Here is a 22,384-nt window from a genome sequence, read left to right as displayed (position 1 = left end):
AGAGGTTACAGGGGCATATTTGGGAAGTGTGCTGGGTGATCTATCAGCACATATCCTTGTCTTTACATTGATTTTCTGGGTGATTGGTTCCCTTTAAAGCTAACACCATATTCTACAATAGGATCATAACATAGTGATGGTAGTTCACATCCTAATGCTCAAGAAGAGGTGGGTAATGCAGTAGGATGATGATTTGAAACACACAAGTAAGTCCGCATAGCTCAAGCACTAGTCAAGCCAGTCAAAGTCAAAGTAGTCGAAGCCAGTGAGATGCAGTTGAATTAAAACAACTCAAACTGGGCGACAATTCTTCAACAAAAGACTCTTCGCCAACACTTGTTTCCACTGGTTACTGCCAAGGTTGGTACAAACAGTTGGGGAGGGGTGAATTACTTTTTTATTACATGGGTTTAGAGAGTGGCACATGTTTTATGTGTCCAAAATATTAAAACATAAGAAAAAAACTACTTTCCTTGGTGTATATATTGCTTTTGCAGTGTTTTTAATTGGTTTAATTCATGGAAAGACAAGTGATCTGCTCACGCATGTCTTCTATGGTCTTTGAAGCTTCGGCAGTTGTAGTTTCTGTCTGAACACTAAACAGCAAAAAAAACAACAACATAGTGATGTAATCAAAATGCCTTTTAAAGGGGAACAGCTGATATGTCCCTATTACACAGAAGAAACGCAGAGGAGGAAGGGATGTCTCTTAAGGCCCTATTCCACCAACAGATCTGACTATAGATTATCTGCCAAAGATTTGAAGCCAAACCCAGGAACAGACTATAATCAGAGATCAGGTCATAAAGGAAAGACTGGATTTCTCCTCTTTTCAAATCCACTCCTGGGTTTGGCTTCAAATCTTTGGCAGATAATCTGTTGTCAGATATGTCGGTGGAATAGGGCCTTTATTCTTCCTCCTCGGCGCTGTTCCAGTGCAGTTAGTAGTTTGATCCACAGTCTGGTGAGACCCGTTATGAGCACTGCCCCGCCCTCATAGCACTTATCCGCCCCTGTCCAGCTTGCTCCATTGAATACAATAAGAGGGGTGGGCCGACCAGGGGTGACCGGGGAGTAAAAGACTAAGGGCCCTATTACACCAACAGATTATTTGACAGATTTTTTTAAAACCAAAGCCGGGAATGGATTTGAAAAGAGGAGAAATCTTAGTCTTTCCTTGGTTACCTATTCTCTGTTTATAGTCCACTCCTGGCTTTGGCTTAAAGGACAACTCCCACGTTTTTTTTTTTCCCCCCTTAACTAACACACATTACAAAGTTATATAACTTTGTAATGTGTGTTAGTCACCTGTCTGGAGCCGTTCTGCATCTTTCTCCCCCCCCGGAAGTAAAAAAAACCCCACACTTACGTATTTGCTGTCGACCCTGTCCTCTTCTCCCGCTGCCATTTTGTGACGATGTTGTCACAAGCGGGGGGCGGGCCTGGTTTTCCTCTGCTTCCCTGTCTTCCTTTAGAACGAATGGGAGCGAAAAAGGCTGCTTCCAGCTTGCTCAGCTCTGTTTGGCTGAGCAAGATGGAAGCCATGTGATGCGTTCCAGCCAATGAAAAGGCTGCCGGTCTCATTCATGCCGTGGGGCCCCGGAAGTGAGGAAGAAGATGAAGACACGGACGGGTTTGACGGGGATCGCGGACGACGGAATTTTTGAATGGCAATCGACTTAGGAGGCATGGTGAGTATAAAGTCTCTGTCTGTTAGTGTTTTTTTGATTTTTTTGCTGACGCCGGAGTTGTCCTTTAAAGAAATCTGTCAGATAATCTGTTGGTGTAGTGAAGGTAACAGACAGTTGGGACATATCAGCAGGTTAGATTCGTCTAACCTACTTGTAGTTCTCCTTTAAATATAAAGGTAAATATACACAGTAAAGCTATGAGCACAGAGTTCCTGCTCCTCTGTACTACAGAGCCATAGGCGAGCTGCTGATAGTACGCCTGTGTTGCACTATGTGTCATATACGATATTCTCTCCAACAGAAGCAATGTTTCCATGGTAGAATACCTCAATAATACAACACGTCACACCGCAAGAGTTCCATGTTTCTTGATACTATTCTGTACCATTCCTTTGCATTCCAAAAATGAATAATAACTGTACCTTCTACTGTGTCCCTTTATTTCATTCTTGTGTTTTCCTGAAGCTGAAGGATTCAGATGAGCTTTTTTTGAACCTATATACAATATAAGATCACAGACAGTGAAAAACGTTAGAGAGGCACGGGCATAATTTTTTTTTTTTAATCAACAGGGGTTGTAATTGCAGGCAGTTTTCTATGTTTAAATAAACATTATACATATGGCCACTAGGTGTCTCCCTTCACTGTGCATGTAAACAGCTGCTGCACGTCCACATTAAAGCGACTCTGTACCCACAATCTGGCCCCCCCAAACCACTTGTACCTTCGGATAGCTGCTTTTAATCCAAGATCTGTCCTGGGGTCCGTTCGGCAGGTGATGCAGTTATTGTCATAAAAACAACTTTTAATCCTGCAGCGCTGTGTCTAACGGCTGGGGCTTACATTTGTATATGCATTAGGCTGGCACAACCTCTCCTTCCCTCCTCCCCACCCTCCACATCATTAGGAATGCTCCAGGAACATTTACTGCTGTTTGAGCTTTGCACAGGTGAGTTAACGATCCAGCCCATGTTCATTATACACACAGGTGGGGAATAGGAAGCAATCTGCCTGGAGTATTCCTAATGATGAGGAGGGTGGGGAGGAGGGACATAGAGGTTGTGCCAGCCTAATGCATATACAAATGTAAGCCCGGCCGTTAGACACAGCGCTGTAGGATTAAAAGTTGTTTTTAGGACAATAACTGCATCCCCTGCCGAACGGACCCCAGGACAGATCTTGGATTAAAAGCAGCTATCCAAAGGTACAAGTGGTTTGGGGGGGGGCAGATTGTGGGTACAGAGTCGCTTTAAGTAACAGAGAATCCTGGGGGGTGCTCGCATTGTATGGTCAGCTCTTCTGTCACACAGCACCAAAACCTCTGTAACCACACAGTGACGTTATACTGACTAAATTGTTGCATAACAAAGAGCATTGTCTCCTGGTAAGAAGCAGAGCTGATAATAGAATTAGCAATAAATAATATAATTAACCTAAGTTAATTGCCATCAATTGATGATGAACATGTGTCTTTCCTTTCGTGAACAGAGAAAATACCAAATATCGGCATAGAAGGAGCATAACATTGATTGAAACACAGAAAACGGCAAGCAGGTACGGCAGCTGTTCAGTTCTATAAGAGCTGAGCTGCAGTAACTACGCACTAAGTGGCCAGCTGCTTCCGGATATCCGGCAATCCTGGTAAGTATACACCACTTGCTGCAGGACATCCAGCAGCTGATAAGTACTGTAAGACTTGAGATTTCTAAATAGAAGTTATTTAAAAATCTATATAATTTTCTGATGTGAACAATTGTTTTCCCCCGCTGGAGTACCCCTTTAAAGTAAAAATGAAGAAGATGCAAGCAGTCCCAGGAAGAGCATCAAGCACAGTAGAGGAGAGAACAGGGCGGCGCTGTCGCTGGTGAGTCTCGCCCGACAGTGTTACAATAAGAGATGATGCTTGCTCACTTCTGTCCGAACCTGAGTGTGTGGCATTTGATTAGTGGTGGCTGAAGAAGTTGCATGCAGTCCTAAGACTGCATTCACATGTTGAGTGTTCTACACGGAACACGGACGTGGAATGCCTGTAACGGACTTCTCGCCCGCCCTGGCAGCATCTGTGATAGGGTACTGGGAGCGGGGGAACTGTACGGATATGCGCCACGCTGTAATGAAGCAGCCGCTCCCCCGCTCCCAGCATCTTATTACAGATGCTGCCTGGGCGGGGGAGAGTCCGTTACAGGCATTCCACGTCCGTGTTCTGAGCGGAACACGGAATGTGTGAATGCAACGTCAGGGTGACTAGGAATAATGGTTACAGCCATAGGCCACATCCATGTTTTCCAGGACTACCTCGGTCTGCATCCAACTACTTCAGCCACCGGTAACCTGCATGCTCAGGTTCAGACACTTCTTTATGCTGTTCTAGAGACTGGCGGGGATCTGTTTGTTCCCTTGGATAAATGAAAAAAGAGGATAAAGCTTTCTATGGTATGACGTACCACTTTTTATCTGTGAGTGCCGATGTTTTTCCGTCATTTCCCTCATGTTGCTGGTGCTGTAGATTCTGGCAATGCTGCATAAATATCGTTTTTGGCCCATAGTAAGATCAGGATGCTAAAAAATAAAATACATAGAAACCAAGCTAAAAAAATGACACATTTTGGCAATTATCTGTATAGAACTATAGTAATAGTAGGGTGTGTACACACTACGGAATTCCCGCGTATGACCCATGGCGGATTCCGTCGCTCGTACCTGCACGCATCTCCGCCCGTGCCATAGACACTATTCTATGCACGGGCGGATTCTGCATTTCGCCGAAAGAAGTGACATGTCAATTCTTTCGGCGGAATGCGGAATCCGCCCGTGCATAGAATAGTGTCTATGGCACGGGCGGTGATGCGTGCCGTCGCGTGCGGGTACGAGCGACGGAATCCGCCACGGGTCATACGCAGGGATTCCGTAGTGTGCACACACCCTTACATAGTAATATAGTTATATTTATCTAGAGCACTGTTTCTAAACTTCCGCCCTCAAGATCGACCAACGGGTCACGTTTTGTCCAGAGCAGGAGAGGTTTTCTAAGGGGATTTGCTGCTGCTCTGGACAGTTCCTGACATGGACAGAGGTGGCAGCAGGGAGCACTGTGTCAGACTGGAGAGAATATGCCACGTCCTGCAGGACATACAGCAGCTGATAAGTCCTGGAGGACTAGAGATTTTTAAATAGAAGTCAATTACAAATCTATATAACTTTTTGACAGCAGTAGACTTTTCACTGGAGTAATCCGTTAACCATTTTATGGAGGTATTCTCCAGAACAAGCAATTGCCAGTTGGTTGCATTACCTTTATATGATTAGAAACATCTGAGGCATGAATTTGTTCCCCACAAAGGTCTCTGAGCATTATATTATGATTGTGCACATAGGTGAGGCGTGTGTACGTGTAATAAATCTTTATAATTTCAGTCATTTGCATTTTGCGCCTATTAATGGAAAGCATATGATTAAGAAGACTCTACCTTGAGAAATGCTTCATTTTTCATAGCCCTGGGAATTTTGATTGTCTTGACCTGCTGTCTTAAAGGAACAATTTGCAATCTGCATCCCATCTTTGAATCCTTTGAAATGATATCATTACGAGTGCCTACAAAAAAATAAATAATAATATATATATATTTACATAAATCTCAATAATATCAGAAACCTGCACATAAAATTCACATAGTCACTGCCATAAGGCAGAAATAACATTTGGCTGTAATTAATGGATTGAACCAAAATATTAGTGCCAAAATAGGTGCATATTATGCAAATTATGGACATAATTGCTGTCCAAACTGGAGGAGGTTGGTTGGTTGTGGTCAGGATGGCGGGCCTGGAAGAACCATAGGTTCAACTGTAAGGGAGATCTGCTGCGACATGGATGACCCCCCTGTCACACAGGCACATACGTTGGACAGAAGTCTTCTGTCTGAACCTGCCATAGTGTTCAAGTAAAAAAGATAAGAGGGGGAAAGGTAGGACCTGAGTCCTTGTGCAGATGGTCTGGTATCCTGTACTTGGCAGGTGGAAGCTGTTAGGATGAGATGATGAAGCCTGTGGCAGAATGCAAGAGGACTCCATGGATCGACCCCCTATGACCATTCCCTTCTATGCTTTTTGATATTTTCTTCATAACTTAGTTGTATACTATGACTTTCTGATATTGCACCTTTATTGCATCACTATGTTTGCACTTTATCTGCATGTAAGGGTCCTTCTATATATTGTTTTTGGACTTTTTCTGGACAATTAATACTGAATTGTGCCAAAAGGATATGTCTTTAATTGGTTTTAATAGATGGGATATATATATATATATATATAAAATTATGGAGTAATAAAGCTTCATCCATTATTATACCTTTATAGGGGCACTTAGATAAAAATAAGGAGTGTTGGCAGAGGAGCAGACAAGGAATGAATACAGCCGCTGGAGACTGTTCTGCTGTGGTTATACAATGTTCTGGTGGGAAACTTGCAGGAGTGCTGCTGCGGGGAAGGGGCAGAGTGCAGACATGTGTGTCCTCCTGATTCCTTCTGACGAGGCACATGGGTTCCCATTCTGGAGATTGTGAGGGGGTCCTTACAGTCAGTTTTCCCCTGACCAGATAGTTATTCCCTATCCTATGTATAGGGTGTAACATTGCCAGATGGGAAAACCCCTTAAAGGGGGTTTCCAACAAAAACCATCAATCACTCATCCACAGGGTAGGTGAGTCCCTCAGTAATCTTGAGAAGGGTCACCTCCGCCTTCCCCGCCTTCACCTCCGCACTTTGGTGGCTGCCATTGTACGGCTATCCTCATCATTCCTATAGAAGTGACTGGGAGACTCGGGAATACATCCCCCTTTACATAAAATAACATGGTTTTGCTCTCACCTTCTTCAGGATCCTTGTGACCCATATCCACGCTCCTAAAGAAGGATAAAGATGGGATTAGAGACTGTGCTGGGTACAATACACCAGGTATATGACATAGATGGCAGCTGACTCACCTGACTAGCAGTTTCTTCCTAGAATTGGGGACACTGCAGCTTGTGTGTCTCTCCATCTTCTTCCTCACTCAGCTCCTAGCCTTCTAGGAACATGCCAGGTCTCCATGGCTACAAGCACATCTGTCTCCTCCTTGGTGCTACGGGAGAGAAGTCATAGACTACCACGCATGCGCAGTATAGTGTATAGAGCGGCTCTAACTGCGCATGTGCCGTGATAATACTGTTCATACCGCTGACGTGATAGTAGAATATACAAATCACTGACCTGACAGAAACCGCAGTTCTTCAGATAACGGGACGGAGCTGGATTTCTTCTTGTTAATAAAGTTGTTGTTGTTAATAAAGTATTCGGGACATTCACTTTTATGGTCTCTAGCGGCCACCGTACTGTCCCGGAAGTGAGATCACGTGTAAACACATTTTGCCGCCTTAGCGTCATGTTGTGCTGCTGTACAGTGTGGTGATCATGCCTCGCTATGCGCAGCTGGTGATGGGGCCGGCGGGCAGTGGGAAGGTGAGTCACCATGGTGACCGGGCGGCAGCCATTGATGGTAATAGCTATATAGTCACTGACTATGAACGGTTACATCGTCTTCTTATTTACTTAAAGGGGTACTCCGGCGAGAATCGTTTTCTTTCAAACCAATTGGTGCCAAAAAGTGATATAGATTTGTTTTTACTTCTATTTAAAAATTCTCAAGGTTTCCAGTACTCATCAGCTGCTGTATGTCTTGCAGGAAGTAATTTACCCCCTCTAGTCTGACACAGTACTTGCTGCTGCCACTATAGGGATTTGCTGCTGCTCTGGACAGTTCCTGACATGGACAGAGGTGGCAGCAGAGAGCACTGTGTCAGACTGGAGAGAATACACCACTTCCTGCAGGACATACAGTAGCTAATAAGTACTGGAACACTGGAGATTTTTTTAATAGAAGTGATTTACAAATCAATATAACTTTCTGTAACCAGTTGATTTGAATTTTTTAAAAAATTGGAGTTCCCCTTTAATGGGAACATTCTTGTTTATATCCAGAGGCTGATCCCATACTGTAACCAGCTGAGAGGTTCCTACAATGTATCCAGGCTATGGGGACTCCTGTATCTTACACTTGCTTCATACACATGCACATTTGGCTCAGCTGAGCATGCATGCATTCTGAATGGGGAGAAAGCTGCCGCCAGACAGCTCCCCCCCCCCTCTCTCTCTCTCTAACATCAGCTGTCAGGGTGCCCCCTCCCCATGTGACCAGCTGATCGCATTGGAGTCAGTGGGGTTGGCCATCTTAGGGTACATTCACACAATACATTTCACATTGGAATCTTTGTGGGTCTTGTCAAAGGGGAAATATGCAACAAATCCATGATGTATCCTCACGATAGACTAAAGGGGTATTCCACTCAAACATAACTTTTGATATGTTGCTGCCCTTGGTGAGACTAACAATTCCTTCCATACTTATTATCTATTCAGTCTCCTTCCACCAGTTCTGAGCTGCTGTTTTCTGCTGAAGACTTACAAATCTGTGTGTGAGCTTTTCTCTCCATCTCCCCCTCCTCCCCCCTCCCTTCTGAGACAGCTGATGTAAACAAGTCTTTTTACTGCTGAGAGGATTAATCCCAGTGAGTTCATCAGCAGCTTGACCTCAAAATAACTCACCCAGTATTACAAAGAAGCTACAATGTTGCAGATAACTCCTGCCAGTGACTTGTTTACATAATCTGTCTCAGAAGGGAGGGGGAGACAGAGGGAAAAGCTCACACACAGATTTTTGTGTCTTCAGCAGAAAACAGCAGCCCAGAACTGGGGAAAAGAGACTGAATAGTATGGAAGGAATTGTTAGTCTCACCATGGGCAGCAACATATCAAAAGTCATGTTTAAGTGGAATACTCCTTTAACATTTACACACTGACTTTTCTTCTTAATTTGTGGAGGAGATTTATTACAATTTGATTCACCTTGCGGGACTGTAGCCCTAATATGCCCCTAAAATCCTACGTATTATTGCCAGGATTCATTTCAGAGCAATATCAGTGAATGGGACCAGCACACAGGGGGAGTAGTCAGGGTCATAGCTGCAGGCAACGGCCAGTACCTAGTGGCAGCTACTGTCTTGACTACACTGCAGATCCGGACAGTAAGCCTGCAGCGTATCCGCTACATGTGGACACATCCGTATATCAGTAATCTTATCACTGACCTTTCTGTCTGGCTGCAGAGCACCTACTGTTCCACCATGGTCCAGCACTGCGAAGCTCTGAATAGGTCCGTTCAAGTTGTGAATCTGGATCCTGCGGCAGAACACTTTGACTATCCGGTCATGGCAGGTAAGTGGTGGAGGGAAATACTTATACTAACTACATAACAGGCTAAAAGGAAAAGCCAGAGCGGCAGATCTCTATTCCCAACTAATGCTGGCCGTACACTGCAGATTTTGAATGGCCAAAACCACTGATGTAGACTCTGGATGCATTGCGTGGCGGCCTGGATCAGTGTCAGCACCAGGCATGTGCCATCGGCTGCTGATGTAGGCCCTTTAACTGTACGCACTTCTAATCAGTAGTACCTACAGTTAAATGCAGCACCGTGACTATCACTCTTGAGACGGCATCATTATACCGCTGGCCATAAGAGGCTGCCACCAGGGTCAGTATGTGTGTGTTTTTTTTGGTGTGGGGGGGGGAGGTGGTTGGTTGTTTTTTTAACTACTTTCCCCCCCCCCCCTACAACCAGCAAACACTGATGGTCACGCAAGGCTTCCTGATCATAAAAACAGCCATAGAGGTGTGAAGGGGGCCACATGACTTAAAGTGACTCTGTACCCACAATCTGACCCCCCCAAACCACTTGTACCTTCGGATAGCTGCTTTTATTCCAAGATCTGTCCTGGGGTCCTTTCGGCAGGTGATGCAGTTATTGTCCTAAAAAACAACTTTTAAATTTGAAGCCTGTGCCAAACGGGAATACCCGTGCCCTAACTTTGCATCACCCCTCCGTCCCTCCTCCCCACCCTCTTCATCATTAGGAATGCCACTTGAACATTTTCTCCTGTCTGAACATTGCACAGGTGCCTTAACGATCCAGCCAATGTGCCGTGCTAACACAGCTGAGGAATAGGAGACAATCTGCCTGGAGCATTCCTAATGATGAGGAGAGTGGGGAGGAGGGACAGAGAGGGTGTGCCAGCCTAATGCATACACAATCTAGGCCACGTCCTTTGGGCACAGGGCTGCCAGTTTAAAAGTTGTTTTTTAGGACAATAACTGCATCACCTGCTGAACAGACCCCAGGACAGATCTTGGATTAAAAGCAGCTATCCGAAGGTACAAGTGGTTTTGGGGGGTCAGATTGTGGGTACGGAGTCGCTTTAATCTAACCTGATAGAACAATAAACTTAAAGGAGAACTCCCATGAAAGGGGACAGTAAAATAAATGACAGTAAGACGGGGTTGCCGGAGCATAATAAACAAAGTATACTTACCTATCCTCATGCCCCGGAGCGGTGCTCTTGGATCTTGGTAACAGCCGCCGCCCTCCTGCAGCTCCTCCAGCTGAAACATCATGTACCCGGCTGATAGATTGCCGGGTACAATTAGTTACTGGCGCAGGACAACACCCCAGTCCCTGTCTGGCTGAGCGGGCAGTTGATCAGCCGGGCCGTGACGTTACAGCTGGAAGAGCTACAGGAGGGTGGCAGCTGTCACCAAGACCCGGGAGCGGCGCTCTGGGGCACGAGGATAGGCAAGTATACTTTGTTTATTATGCTCCGGCACCCCCTGCCTTTATGCCTTTTTTTTTTTTTTTCATGGGAGTTTTCTGTTAAAGAACGCTCATTCAGTGGAGTAAGCCATTGTCTGGAGTTGGTTTGCTGCCCGTTAGGAAAAATACAAGTCAAGGCCAATGTGTCATATTAAAAAAATAATAATTCATCTTATATCCCAAATCAGATATCCGAGAGCTTATCGAGGTGGATGATGTGATGGAAGATACCTCCCTGCGATTTGGTCCTAATGGAGGCCTGGTGTATTGTATGGAGTATTTTGCTAATAACTTTGACTGGCTGGAGAGCTGCTTGGGCCACACTGAAGATGACTACATCTTGTTTGACTGCCCAGGTAACTGTATCTTCTCTGTATAGTTTCTCCTTGAAGAGAGGATGTTTTGTTCCTGCAGCTTCCACACAATTAGATTACCTGTAATTCTTATAGAAAGGGAACCAGTCACCTTAAAATGCTATCTGAGCTGCCCCCAGCAAGTTAGAGAGCAGGAAAGGAGAAGCAGACAGTTTCAGTATAACTTGTAGTTAGTGGTGAGTGAACTTCTGAGCTGAATCTTCTAGTTTCGCATTGTTCTCCGAACCTGAATGCTCAGCATTTGACTCCTGGCGGCTGGAGAAGTTTGATGCTGCCAGGAAAACATGGAAATTCCGAGCCCGTGGGCGGGGGTTCCGCTCGGAATTTCTGCCCGTTTTCCGTGGTGTGAACGGGCCCTAAAATGGCAATAAACTGATAATATCTTGTCTGATTTCCCCTAGGTCAGATAGAACTATACACCCATCTACCTGTTATGAAGTACCTGGTGGAACAGCTCCAGCAGTGGGAGTTTAGAGTCTGCGGAGTTTTTCTGGTTGATTCCCAGTTCATGGTGGAATCTTTCAAGGTTTGTTTTATATCTATTTATAATAGGAAAGTGACAAGTCAGAAATCCATGTTTAATGCCGTCAAAATCTTCCCCTATTTCTGAAACCTTAAAGGGGTACTCTGGCAAAAAAAAAAACAACAACTTTCAAATCAACCGCTGTCAGAAAGTTATATAAATATGTAATTTACTTATATTTAAAAATCTCCAGTCTTCTAGTACTTTTCAGCTGCTGTATGTCTTGCAGGAAGTTGTGTATTCCTATAAATCTGACACATTGTTCTCTGCTACCACCTCTGTCCATGTCAGGAACTGTCCAGAGCAGGAGCAAATCCCTATAAAGAAACCCTCTCCTGCTCTTGACAGTTCCTGACATGGACAGAGGAGGCAGCAGAGAGCACTGTGTCAGACTGGAGAGAATACAACACTTCCTGCAGGAAGACTTGAAATTTTTAAATAGAAGTAAATTACAAATCTCTATAACTTTCTGACACCAGTTGATTTCGCTGGAGTACCCCTTTAATAGATTATGTACATGAAGTCTCTCCAGCTGCTGTATGTGATATCAGACATGGGGGAGGATGAAATTGGACGGACATCGTACCAGCTCTTTGTTTCTCTCTTGCAGTTTATTTCCGGTGTCATGGCCGCCCTGAGTGCTATGGTCTCTTTGGAGATACCACAGTGCAACATCATGACCAAGATGGATTTATTGAGCAAGAAAGCCAAAAAGGAAATAGAAAAGTGAGGTTAAAGCGGTCCTACCTATTACTGCAATCTGACATGACACGGCACACGGTAACACACTGCTCTTCCCACTGACAGATTCTTAGACCCTGACATGTATTCAATGATCAACGACTCCACGAATAAGCTGAGAAGCAAGAAGTTCAAGAAGCTGACAAAGGCGATTTGTGAACTGGTAATATATATTATATCCATTCTGCTAATGGCGGAGCTTAGGGTCCTATTACACAAAGCGATTTTTATCGATTGCAAACGAGATTGTTTATCATTAACCTGAAATCGTTCACCATATTACACAGAACGATAGTCGTTACCAACGATCGTTACTACAATCGTTATTGCGATCGTTACTATGATCGTTTATTCCTTCTGATCCCAGCAAAACAATGAACAATGTGCCAATACACCGAACGATTAGTGAAAAAATGCGGAACTTGAGCGAACAAATGTGGAATTACAGCGAATGATTAGCGATGGTTTTAGGTTCAGATCTAAATCAATGATCAACGACAAACAAATGATTTTTCGATCGTTGCCTGCAATTACACAGAACGATTATCTTTTAAATTCGAATGATTTAACGATTTTTCGCACGATAATCGTCCCGTGTAATAGGGCCCTTAGATTTGTATAACCTGCTGATGGTTTCCCTTTCACATCTTGTAGCCCCGCTGTAGCGTGTGCTGACAATTTGGTCAGTATATAATTTTGCTTTATACTTTTGCAATATAATACAGGCTTTGCTTTTGTTTAATCTGTCCTTTGTCTTAGATCGATGATTATAGCATGGTTCGCTTTCTACCATTTGACCGATCAGATGAGGAATGCATTAATATTGTCCTACAGCATATAGATTTTGCTATACAGTATGGAGAAGACCTGGAGTTTAAAGAGCCAAAGGTATGTTCCACAGTCACAGAGAACACAACAAAGGATTTTTAAAAGAATACTATTTATGTACTTTGTAATATAATTTTTTAAAAAGTATACTGTTTTTATGTTTACTCACCTGCCTGAGTATATTAACCCCTTCCCGTCAGTAACATGTATATATACTTCCTGACTGAGGGGCTTCTGATGTGTGCAGGACCGCTGCAGTGAGAGTGGTCCTGCACACATCAGTGTGTCCGGGGCCGGAGGTAATGAGAGCCGCAGCTACGTCTCTTTAACCCCTTAAACTCTGTGATCTATAGCAATCGCTGAGTTTAAGGTACTCTGTGACAGAAAAAGCGTTCCCAATCGCTGGTGTCGGCAGGCGGGGGTAAGTCACTTACCTCCGTCCTGTTAGATCGGCGATCCATGTATAGAGTCTGCTCTCAGGCAACCTCTATACATAGATCACCAATAACACTGCTCTATGCTATGGCATAGCATAGATCAGTATATGCAATCTAATGATTGCATCTTTTACAGTGAAAAAAGTGCAAAAAAAAAAAAAAAAAACGGTTTTAAAAGTATTAAAAAACCTCTTATAAACCCCCTTCCAATAAAAGTTTAATATACCCCCTTGCCCATTATAAAAATAAAATTATTAAAAATAAATAAATAGACATATTACATATCAAAACGTGCAGAAATTTCCGATCTATTAAAATATTACATTATTGTTCCCGCATGGTGAACGGCGTAAACGAAAAAGAAAAAACAAGATTACTGATTTTATTAAATTATATATAAAATTTTTTTTTTATAAAAAGCGATCAAAATAATTCTGTTACACCAATATGATATTAATAAGAACTAGAGATCATGGCGCAAAAAATGACCCCTCACCCAGCCCAGTAGGTGGAAAAATAGAAGCGCTATGGCTCTTAGAAGGCGGGGAGGAACATTCCATTAATTTGACCTGGACTTTTGTTCATCAAAGGGCTCTGTCTTGAAGGGGTTAAACTCACTATGACACTAGAGGTAAACATTCATTCCGCTTTGCAAAGGCTTAAAGGGCAACTCCAGTGATTTGTTTGTTTTTTTTCCTTTCAAATCAACTGGTGTCAGAAAATGCCAGAGACTTGTAATTTACTTCTATTAGAAAATCTCCAGTCTTCCAGTACTTATCAGCTGATGTATGCCCTGCATATCTATGTCTATGACATACAGCAGCTGATAAGTATTGGGAAATTTAAGGTTTTTTAATAAAGTAAATTATAAATCTGCATAACTTTATGACACCAGTTGATTTGAAAGATTTTTTTTTTCCCTGCTGGAGTACCCCTCCAAAGTTATGTCCAAAATGTTTACAAAATCAATTCTAATTGAAAAAATAAAAATTTAACTCAAGTCACTTTAGTAATAACACTTCTACAGATTGCTCCGGTACTAAATAACTATAACTAAAATTAAAGGGGTTATCATAGATGCTTTCTTTCAAGAACAGCACCATACTAGTCCTTAGATTGTATGTGACATAACTCGGCTCCATTTACTTCAATGGAACTGAACTGCAATACTGTGTATAAACTGAGGACAGGGGTGGTGCTGTTTCTGGCAGAAAGTAGCTATGTTTTCTAATCTTGGCTAACCCGTTAAAGTCTAGTCTGTTCACTCAATCCCTTTAATGGTAGCTTCACACCTACCGAATTCGCAGCAAAATCCACTGCGAAACCATGTAGTGTGAAATTCAAAGGGGTTAAATACCTGCAGCGGAATTTTCATTCCGCTGCGAGTATGTAACCCGGTCTTTTAAATCCCTGCTGCCCGCGGCCTGCAGCATACATTACATGCTCGATGCTGCGGCTGCTTGTGAGGCTCCCGGCTCCCGTCGGTCACCATCAGCCTATCAGTGCACGAGCAGCACTGATTGGATGATGGGGACCAACGGGAGTCAGGAGCCTCACACACAGTTGCAGCGCCGAGCAGGTAATGTATGCTGCAGGTGGTTAAAGGGGCTGGGTTACATACTCATTCCGCTGCGAGTATGTAACCCCATTGAACTTCACGCTATATGGATTCGCAGCGGATTTTTCTGCAAATTTGCAGCTTCAAATCCGGTACGTGTGAAAGTGGGCCATGGGGCGGTGATAAAGAGGACATTGTGGACTTGCCTTGTGGTGGCATTGATGCCATTTATTTTAAGTAAGGAAATAAATTATTTGTTTGTTTTTTTTCCTTCCAGGAAACGGAAGAAGATAAATCCCAGAATTTCGATGAATTCTTCCAGGACAGAGCAGATGAACAGTGATGTTGATTGTGTTAAGAACTATAACGGCAGTAGTGACGCGGCTCTGTTGGGACTGCCCCGATGTGCGGCAGATCTGTTATGTGACTGGAATGCCATTATTTAAAAAAAAAAAAAAAAAAAAACATCCTACAGGGTGGCAACCTATAAGTTGGCACTATGTACAGATAGGACTGGATTCACATTGTGCTATACCAGTGTGTTGCAGGTATAGGGCCAGTTCACACGGAGTAAAATCGGCAGAAGTCCGCCTGCCTCAGTGTGACATGATTTCACACTTAGGTAGGCAGGATTCTGCGGCGGTTCTGCTGATTTAACTCCATGTGAACTGGTCCATACGTTGTAAGGCTGCGTTCACACTACGTATTTTTTCGTAAGAATACGGCCGTTGTTGCAAGTGGCAAGAACGGCTGTACTTTTGACAAAAATATATGTTGCTTTGCCTTCTATGGAATCCCGGCCGGAGCTTATAGACATAGTATACGCTCCGGTGGGGATATCTCACAACGCCATTGAAAACTGACATGTAGAAAACTGACACATAGAAAACCCTGTCCGTGCACACTATGGAGCGAGGGCTCTGGCCGCTCGCTCCATAGTGTGCAATGGAGAGTTCTGATCCGGGCGTGCACGGATGCGCCTGCATCAGAACTCTGCAGCTGCAAAAATCATCTGCCCGGTACTGCAGTACCAGCCGGGATGATCTTTTTCAGAGACCGGCCGTTCCGTGACCCGGCCAGGTCTGATCTAGGCATCATTCACACGTTCTGTATGAATCCGTATTGCAAAGAAGAGAAGGTGATGGTTAGCTAAGTGGAAATGGTTTAAAATGATCACTCACCCGCATTTTTTTTTATTGATTTGCAGACATTTCATCCATAAAAATTACCCATCTGTAAAAATTGCGGGCGCTCTCATAGACTTCTATGGGACAATCTGTGCCGCAATTACGGTCCGTACTAGAGCTTGTCAGTAATTTTCGCGGATGCAATTTTTGTAGATTACGGATCCATAAATATATATGGTCAATGTGAACAGCGCAATTGAAATCAATGGGCCCCAAATTTGTCCGTAATTGCAGATCCGCAAAACTACAGAACGTGTGAAAGTGTAATGGCCCCAACGTAACCAAGGACTTACTATCAAAAGTGTCGTCAGGAAACCTCGTCCTGCAAACTCCAGGAGTACAAGAAATATCATGCTGGTTTCCGGGATGCTCCTTACATATGTATTTGTCGCTATAGGGGGAGTGATATTATAATCTTATTTAAATTATTTTTCTTTTTTTTTTTTTTTACATTTTCATAATAAAGATGTCATTAAAGGGAACCTGTCACCCTGGGGGAGCGGACCAAACCCTCCCCACCCCTGGATAGAGACCCCTCATACTTACCCTCTCACACTGCCCCAGTGATTTCTTATGGTATTCGGGCACATCTCTGCTCATTTGCATAATGAGTGCGCAGATGAGGTGGGGACAGGATGGGCCGCCTCTATCTGGGGGTGCGGGGAGTTCGGCCTACTCTCCCACAGTGACAGGCTCCCTTTAGTTTTTGCTTATGTTATTCATATATATATATATATATATATATATATATATATATATATACCTCTGTGACTTGCCTTCCCTGGGCTCTAATATTACACAACACCTTGATAATAAGTGCAGCTGAAAATACTTATAAGAACAGTGACAATTATTTTCTAACTGTATACATATTTCTATCTATATATTTTGTTTCCCTATTTTTGCATTGACCTCAATCGACTCAAAAACTTTCAAGAGAAACATTCGCCAAAAGGGAAAGAAAATGTGCAGTTTTGATATATAGTACACGCAACTGCCCACAAGGTGAAGATGTGCTGAGTTATTAAAGGGGTATTCCTCTCAGGTAAAATACATGCTGAATCATCTCCCCTCCTGGAGCTTAACAATTCCTTCCCTAGTTGTTATTATCTATTCAGTCTCCTTACCCCATCTCTGAGCTGCTGCTTTCGGCTGAAGACACAGAAAGATGTGTGTGAGCTTTTCTCTCTGTCCACCCCCCTTCCAAGATGGATCATATAAACAATTCCTTGGCCGGCTGTTTCTCCACTCTGTAATGCCGGGAGGGTTAATCACAGTGGGCTCACAAGTAAGTTGACCTTAGATGAACTCTCCCGCATTATACAGTGCAGAGACAGCTGGTCAGGGAGCTGTTTGCATCAGCCTTCACAGAAGGGAGGAGGGGGAGAGGGAGTGAACAGCTCTTATACAGTTTCTTGTGTCTTCAGCAGGAAGCAGCAGCTCAGAACTGGGGGAAGAAGACAGAAAAAATAAGTATGGAAGGAATTGTTAGTTTCGGGAGGGGTGGGGGTTGGTTCAGCATGTATTTTATGTGAGTAAAGAACCCCTTCATGTTTACAGGAAAAGGTTAAAGTGAGATGAATTCTGTAATAAAATTATTTTTTCTAATCTGTATCTGGTTGTATTTTAGTACTTAGTGCCCTGATGGCTTTATACATAACAAAGTCGGCTGCTTTGTATTCTGTCTGTGGGAAATTCGCCTTATTTATTTATTATGAACAACCATGCAGTGAATTCATCGCCTTTTCATACATTCACAATCCGGATTTATAGATTTTTTCATTATAATTATGAATTTGATATTAGCCCTGCCGAGCGAGTGGGACTCATTGGGCGAGATGCGGACGTCACCGCTGCTGCTCTGCATATAGTATTGGCTGTGGAGGACCTCCGGCATCGCCATAGCGGCAGGACCTAGGCTGACATATACAGCGTGGTTTCTGCCACAGTTTCCAGGATCGGAGGTCACTCCTGGCAGTGTAATCCCTTTATGGGTTGTTTATGAAAGGTACCAGGGGGGAGATGTAGCAAACATGGTGTAAAGTGAGACTGTCTCAGTTGCCCCTAGCAACCAATCAGATTCCACCTTTCATTCCTCACAGACTCTTTGGAAAATGAAAGGTGGAATCTGGTTGGTTGCTAGGGGCAACTGCGCCAGTTTCACTTTACACCATGTTTGATAAATCTCCCCCTGGTACCTTTCATATATCTGTCTGTGCTTCTATAACAGAAAGGGAGTAAGGCCGGGTTTATATTTATCCGGTGGCGTTTCCCCTCTGGCACATCAGCAGAGCGCCGGAGGAAAACCTGATCTTTTAACTGATCCCATTAATTTGAATAAGATACTTAAAACATGCGGCGCATGACGGCAGAATGCAGCTTGCAGTGTTCTGCTGTCCAGCGTTCATGGTTAAAGGGGTGGGTTACCAAAAGAAATTTTCTTTCAAATCAACTGGTGCCAGAACGTTATAGATTTGTAATTTACTTTTATTAAATCTCCAGTCTTCCAGTACTTATCAGCTGCTGTATGTCCTACAGGAAGTGGTGTATTCTTTCCAGTCTAAGGTTACAAACCCACTTGCCGGATCTGCAGCGAGTCTCCTTGCTGTGTTTTTGCAGCGAGACTCGCTGCAGATCCTGGCCCTATACTTTCAATAGCAGAGAAACTCGCAGCAGGGATGTACATCCCTGCTGCGATTTTGTCTGCAGCCCGCCCCATTAACCCCCCGTCCGCCGGACATTATACATTACCGGGTCCCCGTTCCTGCTTGCTTCGGGGCTCCCGGTGTCTTCACGGCCCGCCCGGCCAATCAGTGCGCTGCGGCGGGGCAGCGCACTGATTGGCCGGGCGGAACATGCCAGGAGCTGCTGAAGCAAGCAGGAGCCGGGATCAGGTAATGTATATCGCCCCCAGCCCCCGGCCGCACGATCGCCCCCAGCCCCGCAGCCCCCGACCGCACCATCCCCCGACCTCACGATCGCCCCCAGCATCGTAGCCCCCGGCCGCACGATCGCCCCCAGCCCTGCAGCCCCCAACCTCATGATCACCCCCAGCATCGCAGCCCCCGGCTGCACGATCGCCCGCTGGGCTGGGGGCTGCGGGCGATCATGCGGCCGGGGGCTGCAGGCGATCGTGCGGCCGGGGGCTGGGGGCGATCGTGCGGCCGGGGGCTGGGGGCGATCGGGGCTGCAGGGGGGCGGGCAGGATATACATTACCAGGTCCCCGCCGCAGCGCACTGATTGGCCGGGCGGGCCGTGAAGACACCGGGAGCCCCGAAGCAAGCAGGAACGGGGACCCGGTAATGTATAATGTCCGGCGGACGGGGGGTTAATGGGGCGGGCTGCAGACAAAATCGCAGCAGGGATGTACATCCCTGCTGCGAGTTTCTCTGCTATTGAAAGTATAGGGCCAGGATCTGCAGCGAGTCTCGCTGCAAAAACGCAGCAAGGAGACTCGCTGCAGATCCGGCAAGTGGGTTTGTAACCTAAGGGTAAATTCACACGGGCTGATAAGCAGCCCGATAAATACTGAAAGTATTGAGATTTTGAAATAGAAGTAATTTAAAAAAAACTGTCTTACATTCAGACACAGAGTTCCCCTTTAAGACTATATGTACTGGCCAAACCAACTAACTCCCAGTCATAAAATACATCTGTATATGGGAACCCTAAAGCTAATAAATGTGAACACAGCTTTATTGTAGCATGTCTGGTCAGCAACGAAGCACATGTAAGATACCCTGCTACTAGTGACATATTGGGAATATCATGCCTCACTGTCTGCCAATGATGGCGTGTTATTCGGGCTCCTCTCTGCACAATCAATTTTAGCAGCCTCTCTTAAAGGGGTTATCCAGCGCTACAAAAACATGGCCACTTTTCCCCCTACTGTTGTCTCCAGTTCAGGTGTGGTTTGCAATTAAGCTCCATTTACTTCAATGGACCTTAGTTTCAAACACCAATCTATCTAGAGATAAGATTGGGGCACAAGTGGCCATGTTTTTGTAGCACTGGATAACCGCTTTAAAGGGGTAATCCAGCATTAGAAAAACATGGCCACTTTCTTCCAGTGACAGTGTGGTGATGCCCCGCTGAGAGGCACGACCGGTCACTTGCCAGATGGTGAAGTGTGATTCCACTACAGTAGTGGTTGGTCGGGATATAGCTCAGCCAGGTGTTATGCTGTGATGACGCCAGTGCCGGTTAGTGATGCACGATGCACCGAAATATCGATACTACTATCGATATTTCGGGCAGAAAAAAGGTTCGGTACCAGGATTTCCTGGTATCGATACTTTATGTTAAACTGCCTAATAACGCAGCTTAACATAAAGTATGGTGCAGAGAACACGGCCGGCGGCCACCTGAGCGCCAGCCATGTTCTCTGTGTGCCGCCCCCTGGTGTCCCCTCCTCCACCCGTGCGCTCTCCGCTCCCGGCGGCACCAAATTTAAATAGCCGTCACATAGCAATCGCTAGTGCCGGCTATTTTACAGGGTAGATGCCGCTGTCACACCTGACAGCGGCATTAACACCTCCTGAGCCGCTCCATATGCAGCAGGAGTCTGCTGCATATGGAGCGGCCCCCACTGCTAATGACTGCGGCCCGCGACCTCGCGGGCGACAGTCATTTAATTATTCCCCCCCCCACTCAGGACCCACTGCTGCAGCCGGGTCCCCCGTACCCACCAGTTCCCGCTGCTGCAGCCGGGTCCCCCGCGCCGCACCACCCCCAGGACCTGACGGTGCAATGCAGTCCCTCGCACCCTCCGGTGTCCACAATCCTGCCCCCCCCCCTTCCCTCGGGGTCCTCCGGTACAGTGGCACAGCAACTCCCAGCATACCTTCTCGTGGGGAGTTGTTGTGCACAAGGAGGTATGCTGGGAGTTGTTGTGTCAGGAGGCTGCTAATGCACTACAACTCCCAGCAGCACACCACCTTGTGCACTACAACTCTCAGCATACCTCCTTGGGCACAAAGGTATGCTGGGGGTTGTAGTGCACAAGGAGGTATGCTGCTGGGAGTTGTGGTGCATTAGCAGCCTCCTGACACAACAACTCCCAGCATACCTCTGTGTCCACTACAACTCCCAGCATACATTCTTGTGGGGAGTTGCAGTGCACAAGCAGGTATGCTGGGAGTTGTAGTGCACAAGGAGGTATGCTGCTGGGAGTTGTTGTGTTAGGAGGCTGCTAATGCACTACAACTCCCAGCAGCATACCTCCTTGTGCACTACAACCCCCAGCATACCTCATTGTGCACTACAACCCCCAGCATACCTCTTTGTGCACAATGAGGTATGCTGGGGGTTTTAGTGCACAAGAAGTTGTGCTGCTGGAAGTTGTGTCAGGAAGTTGCTGCTGCACAACTGCAACTCCCAGCATACCTTCTTGTGCACTACAACTCCCAGCACACCTTCTTGTGGGGAGTTGCACACAAGGAGGAATTCTGGGGATTTGTAGTGCACAAGGAGGTATGCTGAGGGTTGTAGTGCACAAGGAGGTATGCTGGGAGTTGTAGTGCACAAGAAGGTATGCTGGGAGTTGCAGTTGTGCAGCAGCAGCCTCCCGACAAAACATCCCAGCATACCTCTTTGTGTACTACAACTCCCAGCATACCTTCTTATGCACCACAACTCCCAGCATACCTTCTTATGCACCACAACTCCCAGCATACCCACTTGTGCACTACAAATCACCACAAGAAGGTATGCTGGGAGTTGTAGTGCATAAGAAGGTATACTGGGAGTTGTGCACAGGGAGGTATGCTGCGGGGTAGAGAGGAGTTAAAAAGTGTTTAAAAAAAGTTTAAATGAAAAAAACAATAATCATAATAAAGGTTCTAATAATCCCTGTTCCCTTTTTAAAAAAAAAAAAATATATTATATTTGTATTTTTACATATTTTTTTTCCAAACTTTATTCAGTATCGAATTAGTATCGAGTATCGAAATAAGAAAGCTGGTATTGGTATTGAACTCAAAATTCTGGTATCGTGACATCCCTAGTGCCGGTTGGGCACACGGGTATAGTGGCACACCTGTTTTTAGTTTATTCAGGCTGGCTATACCCTTTCCCCTCTGGTCGGTGATCTGCCGGGCTGTAAGGGGGTCCCTTGGGTGTTTATCATGGTGGTCCGGAGTGGAGCTGTGACCTACCTGGACTATTGGTACCGCCACCCACAAAAAGGGGAGGTGACCCTAGGCAGGGCTGTATTAACGGCTGCTGCTGCCCTAGGCACTAAACCTGAAAACGCCCATCTTCACGCACCTATTAGCAATACCAGACCTGACCAATACCCCCC

At 45.2% G+C, this 22,384-nt stretch overlaps 2 protein-coding genes across 3 annotated transcripts; one reads left to right on the top strand and one right to left on the bottom strand.

Moving 5' to 3' along the window:
* Window positions 1-468: 468 nt before the first annotated feature.
* Window positions 469-7,098, bottom strand: FAM216A (family with sequence similarity 216 member A). 2 transcript variants are annotated; one of them, XM_069960917.1, is made up of 7 exons: window positions 6,942-7,098; window positions 6,677-6,813; window positions 6,561-6,595; window positions 5,159-5,283; window positions 4,136-4,250; window positions 2,114-2,186; window positions 469-596 (listed from the first exon to the last, which is right to left on the bottom strand). In XM_069960917.1, exons 2-7 carry the CDS (start codon window positions 6,730-6,732, stop codon window positions 512-514), a joined length of 489 nt encoding a protein of 162 aa, XP_069817018.1. In that variant the 5' UTR covers window positions 6,733-6,813; window positions 6,942-7,098; the 3' UTR covers window positions 469-511. The 2 variants fall into 2 exon arrangements, with proteins under 2 accessions (XP_069817018.1, XP_069817017.1); XM_069960916.1 differs by lacking the exon at window positions 6,942-7,098 and having other exon boundaries at window positions 6,677-6,895.
* On the top strand, window positions 7,070-16,537 carry GPN3 (GPN-loop GTPase 3). The gene is made up of 8 exons (XM_069960915.1): window positions 7,070-7,190; window positions 8,894-9,002; window positions 10,623-10,790; window positions 11,210-11,334; window positions 11,942-12,057; window positions 12,139-12,235; window positions 12,832-12,960; window positions 15,173-16,537. The coding sequence occupies exons 1-8, from the start codon at window positions 7,143-7,145 to the stop codon at window positions 15,236-15,238; spliced, it is 858 nt and encodes a 285-aa protein (XP_069817016.1). The 5' UTR covers window positions 7,070-7,142; the 3' UTR covers window positions 15,239-16,537.
* The last annotated feature ends 5,847 nt before the right edge of the window (window positions 16,538-22,384 follow it).

This window comes from Dendropsophus ebraccatus, chromosome 3, assembly GCF_027789765.1.
Source record: "Dendropsophus ebraccatus isolate aDenEbr1 chromosome 3, aDenEbr1.pat, whole genome shotgun sequence".
Taxonomy (NCBI): Eukaryota; Metazoa; Chordata; class Amphibia; order Anura; family Hylidae; genus Dendropsophus; species Dendropsophus ebraccatus.
Note: the sequence above shows the minus strand (reverse complement) of the source record. Positions and strands in the feature narration are given on the sequence as shown.

Excerpts from the sequence above, each read along its gene's own strand:
- GPN3 (XM_069960915.1), top strand. The coding sequence starts at position 7,143 with ATGCCTCGCTATGCGCAGCTGGTGATGGGGCCGGCGGGCAGTGGGAAG. Across the intron at positions 9,003-10,622 it reads TGACTATCCGGTCATGGCAG|ATATCCGAGAGCTTATCGAG; the intron begins GTAAGTGGTGGA and ends ATCCCAAATCAG. Across the intron at positions 12,236-12,831 it reads CAAAGGCGATTTGTGAACTG|ATCGATGATTATAGCATGGT; the intron begins GTAATATATATT and ends CCTTTGTCTTAG.
- FAM216A (XM_069960917.1), bottom strand. The coding sequence starts at position 6,732 with ATGGAGAGACACACAAGCTGCAGTGTCCCCAATTCTAGGAAGAAACTG. Across the intron at positions 2,187-4,135 it reads GCACTCACAGATAAAAAGTG|GTTCAAAAAAAGCTCATCTG; the intron begins GTACGTCATACC and ends TATTGTATATAG. Across the intron at positions 597-2,113 it reads ATAAAGGGACACAGTAGAAG|TGTTCAGACAGAAACTACAA; the intron begins GTACAGTTATTA and ends TTTGCTGTTTAG.